The 18,826-nt window shown below is 40.2% G+C and overlaps 1 protein-coding gene across 4 annotated transcripts in view; it reads left to right on the forward strand.

The window, feature by feature from the left end:
• The window catches only part of FBXO25 (F-box protein 25), a 28,975-nt gene extending 17,565 nt beyond the window's left edge, over window positions 1-11,410 (forward strand). For 3 of the 4 annotated variants that reach the window (XM_010295734.1, XM_010295736.1, XM_010295737.1), the window contains 3 exons: window positions 1,155-1,337; window positions 3,447-3,590; window positions 11,187-11,410. In XM_010295734.1, the coding sequence (XP_010294036.1) occupies window positions 1,155-1,337; window positions 3,447-3,590; window positions 11,187-11,276 (417 nt within the window). In that variant the 3' untranslated portion in view covers window positions 11,277-11,410. Of the gene's footprint in view, window positions 1-1,154; window positions 1,338-3,446; window positions 3,591-7,721; window positions 7,749-11,186 lie in introns of all 4 variants that reach the window. The other variant, XM_010295733.1, reaches the window with a different exon arrangement.
• Window positions 11,411-18,826: the final 7,416 nt, after the last annotated feature.

Consider the following 18,826-nt stretch of genomic DNA (forward strand, 5'->3'; position numbering starts at 1 on the left):
TTCATATGCCAAGCTACCACAGCATAGACAGTTTTGAGATATTGCAGTTGCTGCGTTTGTTTCTTTCCAGCGTGCCACTTCAACCAACGTAAAAAACAGCTCAGATGGAAATAACTGATGAGAAATCTTGCATCTGTAATGCTTGCATGTTCCTGAACACAGCGATAGTCCCAGAGAGGTTTATAACAGATGACACTATGGAAAGTCTAGTCTATAAGCGAGATGAATGATCGTGAAATAAACTGACATAAGTGAGAGCCTGCTTGAGTGCAGCTGCTGTGCTGCCAGCGCCTTCCAACTGGGCAGCACTGCTAGGTGGGGCCGGCAGCTGCCCACACTGCCCTGCCCTTGCCAGCTGGAACACCACCTCCAGCCCTCTTGGGCTTTGTGCCACCTGGCAGCATGGGCTCCAGATTCAGTCCTGTACAAATTGTGTGCTGTAGGCTACCCAGTTAAAGAGGAAGTTCAGCAGAGGTGTATACTCCCAATGAAAACTTTCTTAGTGCTCTGATTTGTCACTCCCTGCAGAATTCCTCATTTACATAGGAGGGGAGATATCTCCAGACTTCAAAAATGAACCTGTTCTCTTCTGCCTCTGACTTTCATAATGTTTTCATTCTATATTTCTGCTCGTCAGGCCTATGTTCTGTACTCTAGTTGTCTTAAAGCAAACTGACGAGTGTTCTATTCCTTAATAAAAATTGAGAAACTGTAGTTGTCCTACAAATGATAAATAATTGGTTCATACCTTTATTGAAGTTAGGGGTTTAGCACATTTTGTCAAAGGTGGAATTGAATATATAGTAGTTTTCAAGACTGTATGGTCTTGAATTATTTTCTGAGAAGTGTTTTAAAAATATTTGAAATTTCAGTAAAGAATTTGGATATGTTTATTTTACCAGTAGGAAAGCTGTAAGTTATAAAGCTACAGTCTGTAGCTCTGTCTGTACCTGTAGTCATTTAAATTTTGAACAAAAGCTGTTGGAGAGTAATAGTAGCCAAGTAATCAAAGTATCACAGAATTAACCATAGATATTACCCAATGGTTTTGTATAAACTAAACTTAGACCTGAGATACCTCTGAAGTAAGAATCTAATTTGTACCTTATACTGTCAAGTTGTTGTAGTTAAAAGTCTTCAACTCTTATTTCCAGCAAGTCAACAATGGGCTTACGCTTAGTGATCTCCCTCTGCATATGCTGAATAACATCTTATACAGGTTCTCTGATGGCTGGGACATTATTACTCTGGGTCAAGTGACCCCAACTTTGTACATGCTCAGTGAAGACAGACAGTTGTGGAAAAAACTCTGCCAGTACCATTTTGCAGAAAAGCAGGTAATAAACTCTATCATTTGCATAAATGTAGCCCTTATCTTTACAATATGGTATATTAATAATGAAGTATGAACTTGTTCTTTTTGAGATAAAAAAGATAAAAAGACATAAAAAATGTGACAGCATGCAGTAATAGTGAAAATGTTTTCTTTGGGGGGGAGGGGAGGGGCTTGGTGCATACTAAAAATTGTATTCAGCATGTCTGAGTTTTGGATAACTATCAGGCTGTTACCTTGCATTTCTTTAAAAAAAAGTCTACCATAAGATGTTTTTTCTACTATGCAACAAGTGTGGTAGAAGATACCTCTAAGGTGTTTCTAATTTTAGTACCTAAAGTAGAATTTCTTTACTAATCAAGGTAGGCAGACAGATTGCTTAAACTTTTAGGCTACGTGAACAGTCTGGTGAATCCAAAATTGAATTTTTGCAAAAAAGAACAAAAAAATCCTTGAGACTTTGAAATTAAGAACAAAAAGAGAAATGGTACTTTTCTGTCACTTCCTTATAAAAAGCATTAAAGTAATCTAGGAATGCTTCCAGAACCATCTTCAGTTTCTGACAGTAATATATGCTGGGACAAAATCAGACTAGGGGTAGATAAAGGTATGAAAATAGACATTACCACATCAGAGCTGGAAGAAGAACTTTAAAAACTTAGTACATTCCATACTGGAGGAAGTGAAAATACTCCTTCTTAAATCTGATAGGTTGAAGTGGTACCATGTGGCTGGTGACTACCAGATTAATTATTATTATAACAGGAAAGGTAGAAGTGAAGATAGTTAACTCGTGGAGTTGACCCAAATAAGAATTTTGGTGAGATGAAAGGCTTTAGAATGAACTTCATGGTGAATGTAGACAGACAAAAGCAAACTGAAAAACCCTTCTTCAGAGGCAGCTCAGAAGAATGCAAGGTGACGTTTCAAGGATAAGAAGTTTAAGCTTAATGTAGTAATTGAATGGATTTTGAGGGTAGAAGTAAGCTTTACTGAGCGGTGACAAAACAGGCTGGAGTGGAAGCTATTACACTAAGGTAAAGCTGGGAAAAAGATGACTTGAGCATTTCAATAGAATTAGCTAGTCCTGTGGCCTTAAAAAGAACACTTCTACACAGCATTTCCAATGTGTTCCTGAATTTTCACATTAAATTTCTTATCAGATTATTAATGATAAAAATGTAATGATTTTATTTTCCAATATCAAATTCTGCTTTTCTGTTTAAAAGTGTACTACCCTAATAAGCTACAGTGTCATATTAAGTTGTCTTCCCTGTCCTCTGCACTGTATTTTTTGAACTATTGAAATGACCAAAAAAACCATACTTGATACTGTGTCTGAAGAGCACTTTTGGAAAAAACAAGAACTCTACACAGGGACAGGGACACTATTATGAAACAAAGTGAAGCATAGCTGAAATCACAAAGGCAGTGCTATTCTCTCCATCTAGGAGTCGTCTTCTGAATGAAGAAAGCCCTTAATGTATTAGCATTAATCCACACTGAGTGGAACAAGAAGGCTGTTACAAATATATACTTAATAAACCTTGGCTGTGTATTAAGCTGGGGAGAAATAGCCACTGTGCATCAGCTACTCTTTACATGCAGATTATGTCCTCAAGAAGTACATCAGTCACTGCTATCCTCCTAGAAAGATCATAAGTAAATGTGGAAAATAATCATATATATACTTTTAAAATGAAAGAAAAAGCGTTATTTAAATCCATAGTTACCATCTTAACAGAAAACCACTATTTGTAATGCACAATCATTTTTTAAAGCTCATTCCTGAGTGTTTTTTAAAAGTATAAAATTAATTACTTATGGCTCTAAATATTGTTTTTGTTATGGTTATTAACTATGATTAGAATAATTAAGATAGTGGAGTTGGATCAGCTGTGTATGGCCTAGTTTTTCTTGGCAAATGTGCACTCTCCTACTTTTAGTGTTTTGCCTTCCATTTTTTGTGACTAGATCTCTCACTGCTTTTCAGATATGTATGATGTCAGATTATTGACTTAGAATTCCAGTTACAAAACCTCAGTTTAACTACTTCCCTCCACCCCCCAGTCCTGTATGTGATGTTAAAAGAAGATACTAATTTTATGTTCAGTTTTGTAGGCATTTGATTCCATCTGAGAAAGGTCACATAGACTGGAAGCTGATGTACTTTGCACTTCAGAAATATTACCCAATAAAGGAACAGTACGGGGACACCTTGCATTTCTGTCGACACTGTAGTATTCTGTTTTGGAAGGTAAGAGCTTTGAAACAGATCAGAAATAAGTTCAAACAGCTACTGCTGATCATCTGAAAGGAAAAATACTAAGATCATCTTGTCAGGTTTCTCATGTGAAATGTTAGATATTAGTTGTTTAATTACGTTTAAATCATATATGAAACTTCCATATAAAATCAGTATTACATTCCATAGTTGTTCTTTAGCTAGCGTTCTTATCTCTTGATATCTGACAACCTCAATACTTAGAATTGCAAAGAAAAGTGCTACGTGGAAAGAATTGCACTCTGCTGTCTTATATCTTTCTAATCTTATGCAAGTTGTTAGGAACTTCTCTGAAGTCAGCCATTTTATGACATCCCATTTGTAATGATGGCATGAAAATCAATATCTCTAATGATGACTTAGTACTTATGGTATTCCTACCACATTGGTGTAAAACTCTATATTTTTATAGTCTTGCTTCTGTCCCGTATGGAGCTTGGAGGAATGTTTGAAACTTCATTCAAAATGCACTTTATGTAGATTCTGACGTTTACCATGAAGCATATTCTGTCCTACAGGATGACTTCAATTTCTGTAGGACACTTTCATGTTTAACTTGTGTCTGAATGCGTAGTCCTGCTTTTACTTTGTGTTGCACCATAATCTAGCCTTCTAGTTGGTGAGACTTCTTTAATTTTGCAGCTCAAAGACCAAATATGGGTACTGCTAAGTAAACAGTAAAGAGCATGGAATGTTTGAGAAATCTCAGAGCATACTCATATTCTAATTCACAGAATTGAGTTGCTCTTGTGTCATCTTTCTGTAATTTCAAGAGGAGCTGCATGTCAGTGTGAGGCTTTTTTATTTTCTGTAGAAAAAAACCAGACTGTTTAACAGGATAAGATAGCTTTCATAAAGTAGCATGTTACTGAATGACATTATCTTAAAGTTGAGTATCCTTGATATCACAGGAGCCCTTCCAGTTACTAATATGTTTTGCTAAATTAATAGTAGGAAAGCAGGTAGTCAGAATAGGCTTCTGCTGTGAAAAGCCTAGGCATTTGCTGAAGAACCTGTGTCAAGAATGACATTACAGTGGAATTAGTCTGTAGCATGTTGGTCAACATGTAGGGCAAATTCTTCTCTTTGAAAGTGTAAATTTTAAAAGTAAGCACATGTCCACAGCATGCATGCAGGTGGGCATTTTTGGTATCAGATTTGCTTGGATTTATCTGGCTTTGTGTAAAGGGTTAATGCTTTCTACAGTAAACTTACCTCATTCTGATTTTGGTATAATTGAAAGTGTAGCACTTTAGTATTAGGAATGACTAAAATGTGTTTGGAACGAAATGTTTAACTTCAGAAATCATGTGAGACAGTTAGAAACAGTGAACCTGTGCAGGCAGATGTCTTGTTACCTTGACTACTCCAATCTACTACTGGAATAATAGTACTCATTTTGTGGTTTTACATTTTTAGTGAAACTCAGTACAGTGAGTTGTAAAAGTACTGTGTTTGGATTGATGAGCAGTACCTACTAGATCACTGTTCCAGTGCTGGCTGCCTCATCCTGGAGATTTGGGCAGGTCTCAAGTGATGGTGGTGTTACAGATTAACTGCATGCTTCTGCACTAAAAGTCTGTAGCAGATATTTGGGACTGGCTGTTTTAGCAAGAGCACAGTCTGCAAGTTGAGGAAAGTAATTATCCCTTTTCAGTTGGCACTCATCTGGGATACAGCATCTGGTTGGAGGTCCCCAGTACAAAACAGATACTGGATGGGGTTCAGGTGAGGGCCAAATAATCAGGGAGGTGTGAAGACTTACCCTGTGAGGAGAGGCTGGAGAAGACTGCTTCTGAGGAACCTAAGAGCCTGCCATAAGGACAGACAAGCAAGGGAACGGTTTGACCACAGAGGCTGTGCAGTTTCCATCCTTTGTTTTCAAGACCTGACTGGATAAACTGCAGAGCAACCTGGTCTGATCTCATAGCTTACCCTGCTTTGAGCAGAAGGCAGGACTAGAGATCTGAGGTGCCTCCCAACCTGATTATTCTACAAGCTTGTATTGCAGTTTTCCTTGTCTAGGACTTGGAATCTAAGTCTTGCCCCTGTCTTAAAATAAATGTTTGATCAAGCTGAAGTAGATTGTTAAACAAATTGATTTCTGCACAACTGGCACCCTTATTGGCAGAGACACGAAGAGATTAATCATTGGTCTGAAAAACAGTCCCTCTGTTTACAGGGCAATGTGAGTAAAGTACTGCTAGTCACTCTGAGTTGTATGGAGGAAAAAATAGTTCTACTTTTTCAGGCACTTGTATCTATATCCTTTCCCAAACTTTCTAAAAAGAAGTGAGAAGCAAAAAGGGTGGGTGGGGGCAGCAGGACAGGAGGTACTTTATTAGTTCTAGAAAACGTTTGTACTGGGTAAAAATATTTCTTAATCAGAGAGAACCTTTATCAGACTTTGAAAATTCATTGAAGCTTCCGTATCATACTTGATTAGACAAATTATTAAATTAAATATGTATATGATGGTGGTTGTATAATTGTATCTATAATGTACAGATTTTTGTTCTTAACTGAAGCTTTTACTCTGCCTAATTCCAGTTTAGGAATAGCAAAAAAAACAAAAAAAACCAACAAAAAACCAACCAAACAAAAAAAAACCCGCAAAAAACACCAGTGACTAAAAACAAACTTTAAAAGAGAAATCACAGTTACTTTACAGAGGAAGAGTAGCGAGTATTTGAATCTTGAAACGGAAGCACTGGATTCTCCAGGTAGTTTATAATATGTAAAAATGTAGTTTCTTCTTTTAGTGGTACAAGTCCAAAACTGGGCAGATTTTACTTTCAGGGCATTCAGAAGAACTTCAGGCAATGAGCTGAACACTTCTTGGTACTGCACCTGTTTTTGTGTGTGTGTCGTCCCCTCCCCTTCAAGAAAAAAGCAAAACATTGGAATAGTTGTGGAGGAAAAAGCACTTAAGTGATCAGGGCATGAAGATGAGCAGAGGTTACTTTCTTTTAACTTAGCTGTGTTAGACCTAATAAGAAATGTGACTGCTCTTCAAAAATTCTTCTCAGAGGTAGAGAGGGATGAATAAACATGAGACTACTTACAGAAATTATTTAAGCTAAGTAACAGCCTTGATGCTAATAAATTCTAGAAACTAGTTGTGGGTAAACTTATGCTGAGAGTTAAGTGTTTCTAAGAACCAAAGCAGTAAGGTTCTGAAATAGCCACAAAGCACAGGCCTAGCTAGTGATGAGAAGAATTTTCATCATTTTATGAAACGGGTAATATAATGAATTGCTGCCAACATGAGGGCTACGCACAGGAAATGCTTTCAGGCCTGCTTTTTTGTGTGCTTTTAAAGAAGGCACTGATGGCTAGTGAGTTGAATTTGCAAACAATTGAAGTAGGGAAATGACTTTTCACGTTTCAGTGTGCTTTAATAATCTTAGGGTTACTCTTGAGAAGTCTTTAAGAGCTTTCAAGAAGCAGAGTTTGTACTCCTGTATTTGTTTAAAACCTGTGACCCTGGTAATGTTAAGTACAATAAAGAGACTCCTACATTCATTGCAGGAAGTACAGTGATATAATAGGAACATATTGTACTCTTCTGTGTTAAAGGAGGGAATGACTGGAAGAAACTTTTCATATCAAATGACTGTCTTTGAGAAGTGACTTGATTTGTCCACAATGAAAATGAGCAAAATACGTAATTTCAGTAGTGTGAAAGTAATGTCAAACTGATTATTGACTGATGGCTCTGTGAATGCTTTTTACGTATACTGTTTGTTCTGTTCTACTAGGCAACAGAAGTTGCCCACAACTGCAATACTTTCTTAGCTGACTCAGTAGCACATTTCAGTTATCCCGGAGATGGCCATAGAGGCTGAAATACCTTGTCGTCTTTCAATATCCAGGGCTTTATGTAAAATAGTGTAATCGTTCTGCACAACAGATATACTTCACACTTGGTTTTAGTCTTCTTGGGGCTTGTACTGGTTTTGGTTCTCCAGCTGCCTGTGATTTGCCAGAAGAATAAAAGACTATTTTTCTAAATGGCACATGAACCATAGCTTCAATAAACCTAAACTCTGCTTCTTTTACTTTACGGCTCTCCTTCCTGCTTCCTTCTTCATGATCACAAAGGACTACCACCTTGCTTTGTTACTCAAGGTATTTCCTATGTGTCTCATCTGTTTTCATTGCTGACTGTTCTGTAATGTTAAAGTGAATAATGCATTCATTTCTAATTGCTTTATACTCTTTGGTTTTATTTTGTTTCCCCATATCAATTTAGCAGCAGCAATCCTTTGTTTCTTGTTTCTCTATTGGATAAGGGTACTGTGTCAAGCTCTGGAGCCCTCAGCACCGGAAGGACATGAAACTGTTGGAGCAGGTCCAAAGGAGGCCACAAAAATGACCAGAGAGATGGAACACCTCTCCTGGGAGGACAGGCCGAGAGTTGGGGTTGCTCAGTGTGGAGAAGAGAAGGCTCCGGGGAGACCTTATTGCAGCCTTCAAGTACTTAAAGGGAGCTTATAAGAAAGATGTGAACAAACTGTTTATCAGGACCTGTTGTGATAGGACAAGGGGTGATGGTTTTAAAGGAAAAGGGGGTAGATTCAGAGTAGATAGAAGGAAGAAATTTTTCACAATGAGGGTGGTGAAATACTGGCACAGGTTGACCAGAGAGGTGGTAGATGCCTGGAAACATTCCAGGTCAGGTTGAACGAGGCTCTGAGCAACCTGATCTAGTTGAAGATGTCCCTGCTTATTGCAGGGGGGTTGGACTAGATGACCTTTAAAGGTCCCTTCCAACCCAAACTATTCTATGATAAGGTAGTGGTGACTTTCCATCTCAGTTTTTCATCAGATTTGGTTTTTATTATTGCTGTATTCCCTGTTAATGCCATTTAAACAGAAATAGGTTTCCCTGCCCTCAGTGTTAGAAACTGTTTCTGCAGTCGCTGATGTATTTAATTCAATACTTAAATATGAAAACAGTAACATGAACCTCAGATAACTTTCTTCAATGCAAAGGTACTAAAATTGATTTTACTCCACTTGGAATGCTGTATTTACAAATACTTTCATGAAAGAGTCTCTCTGAAAAGAAATTCCCCAAACAGGCTACACATAACTTGAGAGAGTGAGGTGAGGCAATTATAATGTTTTCTAAATGAAGAGATGGTAGAAATAATTATACAGAAAAGGACTGTACCGCCAAAGTTATTATGGGAGCTTCTTAATTTCCAGTTACAATAAAATTTGAGGAGGAAAACAATTATATTTGCCAGTAAACACTCGTCCTAGTGAATTATATTGTTAAAGCTAAAACAGAATTCTTTTAAGTAGATACATTGAAAATAAGTATGATTTGAATACTATTTATTAAATGTAATTTCAATAGAAAAACATTTTTCTTGGAAGGTGGAATACTCATAACTACAGGCATGTTATGATTCTTCTTTTTAGTCCTTATCACTTTTTCACTGCAAAATTGCTGTTTCTGGTTTTACTAACAAAAACCCCAAGAACTGATCTTACTGAGATTTTTATTGGACCTGTAATTGCTGACTGAGCAGAGCTTTCAAAAAATGTTTTTATGGTGATGTGCAGAGCAAAGCAGATTGCATGTTACAAATGCTGTCTAAAATATTTAGGAGTACAAATAAGCACTAAAAGGAGATAAACCCTAACTTCTAAGCTAATAAGGCCAAGTGCCGGGTCCTGCACTTGGGTCACAACAACCCCATGCAACGCTACAGGCTTGGGGAAGAGTGGCTGGAGAGCTGCTCCTGGGGAGTGCTGGTTGACAGCCGGCTGAATATGAGCTGGCAGTGTGCCCAGGTGGCCAAGGCGGCCAACAGCGTCCTGGCCTGTATCAGAAATAGTGTGGCCAGCAGGAGAAGGGAAGTGATTGTGCCCCTGTACTCGGCACTGGTGAGGCCACACCTCAAATACTGTGTTCAGTGTTGGGCCCCTCATTAGAAGAAGGACATTGAGGTGCTGGAGCGTGTCCAGGGAAGGGTAACGAAGTTGGTGAGGGGTCTGGAGAACAAGCCTGATAAGGAGCGTCTGAGAGAACTGGGGCTGTTCAGCCTGAAGAAGAGGAGGCTGAGGGGAGACCTTATCGCTCTCTACAACTGCCTGAAAGGGGGTTGTGGCGACGAGGGTGTTGGTCTCTTCTCCCAAGTAACCAGTGATAGAACAAGAGGAAATGGCCTCAAGATGCACCAGGGGCAGTTTAGGCTAGATATTAGAAAAACTTTCTTTACTGAGAGAGTAAAGAAAGAGTTCCTATGCATAAGAACAGGCTGCCCAGGGAGGTGGCAGAGTCACCATCACTGGAAGCGTTCAAAAAACGTGTAGACATGGCACTTCAGGACATGGTTTAGTGGGCATGGTGGTGGTGGGTTGATGGTTGGACTTGATGGGCTTAAAGGTCTTTTCCAACCTTAATGATTCTGTGATTCCTTCCCAGTATCCTAATTCTGGTGGTGTTTTTTCCTGGAAACTAGAAAGTAATTACACGACACTGTCAGGGCAATGGGTAGAGAAGTTCATAGTTCATTAGCAACTACCTTGGATAGTGTTTTCTACTGTGGTGTATTTCTTCCTTGTGAATGTCATCTCAAGATGAAGGTGTTAAACTTAACACTTCTGGTCTTAGTCTTCTGTGCTATCTCATCCGCAACTTCCGCAAACAGGCAGTTCTACCTGAGGTGTGATCTATTTGTCTGTTCTCCTTTTTGCGTGTTTCCCCCTGTGTCATGAATGTAACAACTGGTTCTCAGGTGATGTTAAAGGAATTATTAAAAAAAGGGGGAGGATGAGGAGGTGATAGCACCTGATACTTTCATGTAGTCATCTATAGACTTAATGGAAAAACATAGATAATATATAGAGTGAGTAACAATTTTCACTGGAAAAGCTGAGTAGTATTTAGAATGTGTTTCACCTAGTGCACTTTGGTTTTGCAAAGACTTCTTTGGAAGGGAATGTGGCATCTTTGACAGCACTTTCCTTGCATAAGTTTCTAAGTGAGGAAAAAGATTTCACTTACAGGTTCTTTCCTTCTATTAACTGAATTGCATGTAACTTCATTTCCTATGGAAATGAAGACTGCAGTGGTCTGATCTCCTTACCATGTATTTACCCTAGTTTTCTTGCCTCACATGGTGAATTCATCAACAGCGGTGGAAAAGGGAGAGAAACCCCTTAAAACCTGGGAGAGCAGTTTCTGAGCCTTACAATATTATTGATCAAGGGGTTTAACCTCTCCAGTGAACAGTCTGGGACCTTCTCATTAAACCTCTAGCATTTCTTTCCTTTATGATGGCTCTAAAGGTGCAAAACTGAACTTTTCATTTGAAGAGGAATTTGATTCCCAAGTAATCAGACAATTTACAACTTTGTATAAAACAGTTAAAGAAAAATACAGTGAATTCTTAAAAAGAGTAAGTTCTTATACATTTGTTTACAGTGGAAGTAGTTGCATGTGCCTATATGTGAATTTTTGCCCCCCCCCCCCTTTTTTTTTTTCAATTGAGGGAGGAGGGAGATTGTGGGTATGGAAGGATAACTTACTTTTTCTCCTTCATTTTGCAGGATACAGGACACCCCTGCACAGCCAGTGATCCAAACACCTGTCTCATGCCAGTATCTCCTCAGCATTTCATTGATCTCTTCAAATTTTGAGATGTTTAGTAGCTGTTCTCCGGTGTTTGTGGCCGTTTTTGTGAAGAGTCAAGCAGGCTATGTTATGCTTTTTGTGCAATATATTTAAATGTAATGTTTTGTTGTAGTTTAAAAAAGGTACAGGGGAGATTATCAGACAGGTTTATTTGGCATATTGTTTTTCTGAAAAAAAGAGCTGAGGAGGAGACACGTTAGGAAAATTTCTTTGTCAGGAAATCTGCAGCGGACTTCTTTTCAAGTCCAAGACAGACTATTTTAATCTCAACTTAAAATCCATTCGTTTGGCACCTTAATAGTAGGTAAAAATTATGTGGGGGAGTTTTGAGAATTTCATTGTAGAGTTAACTACTGTTATAGGGACCAAAGGAGGGTTTTTTTGTTAATCCTTCTTTAAGCCACTGTTTTCAAAACACCTCCATATAATTTGTGCTATTATACAGAATAGGTCAATATTCTCTTGGACTCTTAATACATCAGTTACCACGGTGGCATTAATCATTGTGAGCTAGTGAACAAATTATAGCTGTGGTTGAACCTATGAATGAAGGAAACCAACCAATCTTTGTACATACATTATGCAAAAATATTTATTTTTCTTAAGGACTCTATTAAACATATAACCTATCTCAGCACATCCTGCATAACCCAAGATACAGATCTGGGGCTACTGGAAAGTGATTTTTTTTTTTATGGTAGCTACAGCCTTCATTTATACTGTTCGGTATGTCTATAAATGCAATTGCATTGATTCATCTTCTAAGAAGAAGACGTTATTGAAATCAGAATGAGAATGGAGTTGCTTGTTTCTAGACTGGTACAGTGGCAGGAGATTATACTATCAGCTGAGGTTCTAAGCTGCGAAGACTTTATGAGCTATGGGAAACACTGAAAGTCAGTCTGAGCTGAAGCACCTTCTGCCAAGTTAATCAGATCTAAATTCTCCAGGAAGCTATTTTCTCCTATCTTGTAGAATGAAATTAATTGCTTGGCTTAGGCAGGTAAAGGAAAAATTTGGGAAGTTCTGGGGTTTGTCCATGAAATTTGACAAATACTATGTAATGTACAGAAAAAATAAATCATGTACTATATTCTGCACTTGCTTGTTCTGAATCTAGTTTTGTACAGTGTAATAAATCATGTTTTTCTCTACTATTCCTAGAAGTCTCTTGTGCATAGAGATGAATCCATTTGAATTTTATAAGATCTTTCTTTAACCTGTCCTTTGTAGTAATTGGCAATGGAGTGAGAAGCATACAAGCAGTCCAAATGACACTGATTTTCAGTAACTGGTTATCTTAGCACTTTCTTTTAATAGGATAGCTGGACTGTTAATAGGCTGCACAAGAAGAAGAGAATATTAATTTCCTCAGGAGATTAGTTTTATTCACTTAAGGTTGGTACATTACTGAAATTTAACTTAATCCATTGAATTTGCTGATAGGTGGATTTTTCAATACAGGGTTTTGGGGGTTTTTTCTTTCTGCTGTGGCTGTGGTAACGAGCTGGTGTGGAGCCAGTGACATCCATTCTTATTCCTGTTCATTCAGAGTGTTGCTGCAAACCTCACTTTCCCAGCCCAAGCACTGCTTTATCTGTAATAGCTAATTTTCACTTGTCTTACAAATGTCAGGTGATAGGATTCAGGCTTACTCTTCCTCTTCCTTTCACCACTTGCTGTCTTGCTCTTCCTTCTGTAGCAAAAAGCCTTTGACAGGCTGAAACATTTTCCTGTGTAAGCCATTAAGGGCAACAAGGCCCTCCCACTGGTCTGACAACACCAGATGACAAGAAGCAGGACTCTAGATTGTTTTTCTATACTCTAGAGGCTTCACGCTACAATCACAGAATGGGTATGGGTGGAAGAGACCTCCTTGCTAAAGCAGGGCTAGCTAGAGCTGGTTCCCCAGGACCATCCAGACAGCTCTTGACTATCTCCAAGGAAGGAGATTCTACAACCTCTGGGCAACCTGGGCCAGTGCTTGGTCACCCTACCTGTAACAAAAAAGTGTTTCCTTATGTTCAGCACCTCCTGTGTCCCAGTTTGTGCCCACTGTCTCTAGTCCTTTCAGTGGTGCCCACTGGCAGGAGCCTGGCTCCATCTTCTTTCCACCCTCCCTTCAGGCATCCAGACATGGGTGAGATTCCCCCCTGAGCCTTCTCTCTGTTCAGCTGGGCTGAACAGTCCCAGCTCTCAGCCTTTCCTCATTGGAGAGATGCTCCACTCCCTTCATCATCTTCATGGCCTGTCACTGGACTCCTTCCATTAAGTTCCAGGGGAGGTTTAGATTGGATATTAGGAAAAATTTCTTCACTGAGAGGGTGGTCAGGCGTTGGAACAGGCTGCCCAGGGAGGTGGTGGAGTTGCCATCTCTGGAAGTGTTCAAGAAACGTGTGGATGTGGTGCTTCAGGACATGGTCTAGGGGACATGGTGGTGCTGGATTAATGGTTGGACTTGATGATCTTGAAGGTCCTTTCCAACCTAGTGTTTCTGTGATTCTGTGAAGTCCATGTCTCTTGTGCACTGAGGAGCCCAGAACTGGACACAGTATTCCAGGGGTGGCCCCACCAGTAGAGAGGAAGCATCATCAACTCCCTCCACCTGCTGGCAATGCTCCTCCTGATGCAGCCCAGGATACCATAAACCTTATTTATGGCAAGGGCACATTGCTTGCCTCAGTGGCACCCAGGTCTAAAAGCCAGTAAGGTAGCTTTTTAAATCTTTCTTCCAGCTTGGGGAAAAAAAAAAAAAAGGAAGGAGCAACACATGCATGCATGCTCTGAGAAGCATTTCAGTGCAGGCCTATTACTCTTTTTTTTTTTAAATCTTAAAGACTTTGAGTGCAGAATCCCACTGTCATAAGCAGTGTTACAAGCTTTTAACACTTGGCAAAACTGAGCTTTGGGAGTAGTTAAATATTTAATGAATATATTTCTTAGACTAGGCAAGTAACAGAGCTTGATTAAAAGTGACTACATGGCGTGAAATCATCAGATGCATAAGAAGATAGATTTCAACTGTGTCACCTAAGGAAAAAGCTAAGGCAATGATTATTTTTTTTTTTTTAATCTCTTGGTGAGATGAAAAGGGGAGAGGATTTCACCTTCAGGATAATGAACATGTTAATAAATACCTCTCCTGTAACAAGGAACATATTTTTGACAACCTGAATTAATGTCATTGCCCTTTACACCAGCACTTACTCATATAACCTGAAGTGTTGTAACCCATGAGAAGGGTTATGCCTTAAACCTCCACTCTTTGGCCTCCTGTGTGCTGGCTGTCATGTGCAAAGAAAGGCATGCGCTCTCCCCCACAGGGGAAAGCATGCCTCGAAATGTGTGCCCAATTTCCATGGGTTTCTTTTGTTCTGCAGCTCTTGTCCCAAGACCTGGACCTGCTTCTATATAGATTTTGCAGTGGCAATGATGGGAAACCATGTTCTGACCCAAAACAACACTGATTCAAAGGCCATCAAGATATTCTCTGCCACAGTCCACAAGGAGCTTGAAATTCCAGTTTTAAAAAATGGGATCTTCCTTCTGCCTCCCCGGCACCCAGACTGGCCCCCCCAGTCATTAACTCCAAAACCTGTCTCTGAGAGGCTCCAGGGCTGTTGGATTACATTCCCTCCCAACAGTTTTGTTCTGTTTCTGGGAAAAGACACTGTAACTGTAAAGACAGTAGATGTGACCTGTTGAGAGAGCACTGAGCCTTTCCCTTCAGATGTCAGACAGGACTGAGGTTCTTTCTTACCTGGAAAAACCAGAGGAGCAGAACTTTTCTTTTCCCCTGCTCCCCATCCCTGGGAAATGCATAAACTTGCTTTTGGAGGAGGAAGAAGCTGAAATGTGAGGAAAAAACCTGTCTCAAAGAGATGTCCACCAGGAATAGGACTGAAAGGCTAGTGGCGTTTGGTGGTCTAGAAGGCAGAAGCAACAACAGGCTAGCAGAAAGGGGAGGGTGGAATGGAGAATGGTAGCACAACAGCTTGGATGTGCCCGGTGCACAAATTAGTGTATTTACAACTCCATCCTTGGCAAAGAAAGAATTGTATCAGCTACGGTCTTATATATGAGTGTATTTTTGAGCCAATAATCATTAAAAGTAATTCATACACTTGTAGAGAAAGGAAGCAATGAATGAGGCAAGATTTATTAATTCTGCATTTTTGCTATTGCTCTCAACCTCTAAGTTTTGTCATACATACCTATATGTACATACGGAGAGTGAGACAGAGTATACATATTTCTTAAGCCTCATCACTTAAAGTCAGACCATTCCACCAGAAGCTGATTTCCTCAAAGACCTTCAAACTTCATCAAATCAGTCATAGATACCTCAGCACTTGATACTTAGAAGTCTGGTAACCCAAATTTAACAAACCAAGTACTTCATAGCTTCTTATAGAATATGTGGGGAAATCTCCGTGCCTAAGAAGTTGCTCTGCAATGGTCAGAGAGAAGGAGGACACCAAGTCAAGGAGCATACTGGAAATGGCCTCGGGTGCTTAACTTTTGACCAGAGAGTGAGCGAGTATCTTCAGCAAAGTCAAGTGTATGAATCTTCTGGGAGCTTGTCACCTGCACGCCTACTCTGAAAAGCTGAGGAGAGCTCACCTCTTTCACAGTCCATGAGAGGTCCCATTTCACCTCAAATCTTCACACTTAGAACATTAATTTTGGGGACTCCCTGTCCCAAAAGCTACATTTGAGATTGTGTTGTGTCCCATGTCATGTTCACCCTCCTCTCCCCTGTGCCGTGGCAGGCATTGATGCAAGTTGCGGAGTCAGCCAGTCAGTTCAAGTTCCTGATCCAACCAAAATGAGAAATTATTATTTCTAGGGATAATTTTCCTGGAACCATTCTTCCTCAGTCTTTTGAGCTGAACCTACTCCACTCCCATATAATAATTAATTTTCTCTAGCCCTCAGTCAGTAGGATGGTTGGGGTTGGAAGGGATCTCTGAAGGTCATCTAGTTCAACCCCCCTGCAATCAGCAGGGACATCTTCAACCAGATCAGGTTGCTCAGAGCCCCGTCCAACCTGACCTGGAATGTTTCCAGGGATGGGGCATCTACCACCTCTCTGGGCAACCTGGGCCAGTGTTTCACCACCCTCCCTGAGAAAAATTTCTTCCTTATATCCTATACTAAAGCATGACCATGTTTAAATAGTCACTGGGCAAAAGTAAGACCACCACTAACCAGGATGGTGTTGCTCCACTGCCTAGTTAACCACCTTACATCAAATGCAACAACTTTAACAAGTGAGGAGGAGAGCACCCCAACCCAAAATGCCAGCAACTGGCGCACTCCTAACATGCCTTTGTATAAGTCTCTGCCCCGATTAAGGCTGTGTGAGGCCTTCAAGCCATCGCAGGTACATGCACTGTAGCCACAGGCAGAGACACCAGGCCACCCACCTCATGCACACACATGCTTTGAGGATCTGGCCCCACCACTAAGCCTGTGAGGACCCTTTGTGCAGCTTCTGATGGCTCAAAACAGTGTGGCTGTGGGCAGGAGGTGGAAGCCAGGCGCAGAGCACTCAAACCAGTCTCGCACGTTCCAAAACAGGCAAGTTCCAAATAATGCTTCATAAATTAACAGATTCACAGGCTCAGAGACAATAAAACAAACAAACAAACAAAAAATCAACCGCTACCATGTAATTCCTCCACCTAGAGGGAGGAAAAAAATATCCTGACACTACTGGAAAAAACATCAAAATCACTTGAGACAACAAAAAGCTGAAGTCAAGGACAACTGATGAGCACAAGTGTCACCAACAGCATAAAAGGCTGTGACAACAGAAGTTAAATTAATGGGAAATTGTTAGGCAAGGTAACATGGTCAATAATAAAAAGAAAACCAGATCGAATCAGAAAGCAGCCCACACTTACTGAAGAGAAATTCAAAGTGAGCTTAAGAGCTGAGAATTAAAACACGAGGAGGAAAATTTGGCCTGTGCTTTTGTTGGAGAATTAGAAAGTTCAGGTCGTACCTGAGAGGAAAATGGGAAGCAGAAGAACAAATGGAAAGCCAGTTCATAGGATCAATATGTGGGTATGAGGGGAATGTAAGGACAGAAATATGTCTTGAGATGAAGAAAGCAGGCTGCAAGTAGCACCCTGAAACCAGGGAGCTCAGGGAAGAGAGGGAAGGTTGGAAAAAGCTCTTAATCTTGGAGATCTCAGAGAACCTGCTAAGAGAGCAGAGAAGGGGAAGAGGCTGAAAGTACAGTGTTTGAAGAAGCAGGATACCGGATGGAGCTGCTTACTTCAGCTAAAACTTCAATAGCCTCATCCCACCGCCACTTAAGTTCTTGCTGCAAGCTGACAACGCTCCTTCTTCTCAGCCCACGTTTAAAGGTTCTACTACCTGCACTTACCTTCTATATTTTTGGTCAGTTAAGTCTAATCTATAGGTAGAGTAGTATGGAATAGGTCTGGAGAAGTGCTTGCTGTGGATTATGCAATGCCAGTCTTAAAGGCATCCAAAACCTACATTGTGTACCTGTGCACAGGGCATATTCTTTCCAATTGCTTGTCACAGCCAAAAAATCCTGTTCTTGAATGGGATAACCAAGAAAAAACACTAGGAGAAAGGACTAAGCCGTGTGTTAGTTCTGATTCTTTAACACTAAACCCCTGGCCTAATAATCAATATTAGCACTAACGCCCCTAGGAACATTCTTAGATGTTCATTCCTCGATGCCAGAACATCTGCTCCTTCACTTGTCCTGAAAGCCTTCCCCCCATCCTCAGTGCAGCCAGTTCCTACTGCACAGCTCAGGAGCTCAGATCATCCACCACGGCTTTAGTGCCAACAGGCCGTCCACCCTGGCCACAACGGTTTGGTTCAACACGCACGTGCAGGCAGCAGCGTGACAGCCACGCTACGCAGGCAGGTTAGCAGCCTTCAGGAGATGTGCGAGTTTAAAAATTGAAAAAAAGAACAAGTATGTATTTCATTAAGTCTCTAATTTTCAAAATAGCCCGATGTGCAGCATTACTGTATCTGTAGTATGACCTCTGGAAATCTTGAGCTCCGTCCTATCAAACAATAGTTTACTTCCTAATGGGAAATGATGCTTGACTCGTTTTCCTTTGTTTGTCCTGTCAAATGTTGGTTTGCCAAGTTTCTGTCCAAATGTTCAAAAGATAAACTGTTTACAGGCATTAAACTGAAGGCAAGTCTGCCTAAAAGTGGGTGACCGTCATGAAAGAAACAGCAAAGATTAGGTCAGACAGGAGGTTTTTGCATCTGTGACCAAAAAAAGCTAAGAGGGGACAAGTACAAAAATAAAACAAAGCAATGAATATTTAATATTAATTATCTTGCACATAAGAAAGGTTTAGCAGCAAAAAAATAACAACATACCAAGACTTGGAGACGTGAGTCTCCCTTCTTTTCTCCAGCACAAACAGATGCACCACAGGATCTCCTCTGTCTCTCCGATACCAGAAGCATTTAGCAGTGTAGTCTTGTGGAGAGTCGCAAAACTCCCGGACAAAGAAAGACAACAACAGCATTTGGGGTTTTCAGG

Source organism: Phaethon lepturus, unplaced genomic scaffold, assembly GCF_000687285.1.
Source record: "Phaethon lepturus isolate BGI_N335 unplaced genomic scaffold, ASM68728v1 scaffold2851, whole genome shotgun sequence".
Classification (NCBI taxonomy): Eukaryota; Metazoa; Chordata; class Aves; order Phaethontiformes; family Phaethontidae; genus Phaethon; species Phaethon lepturus.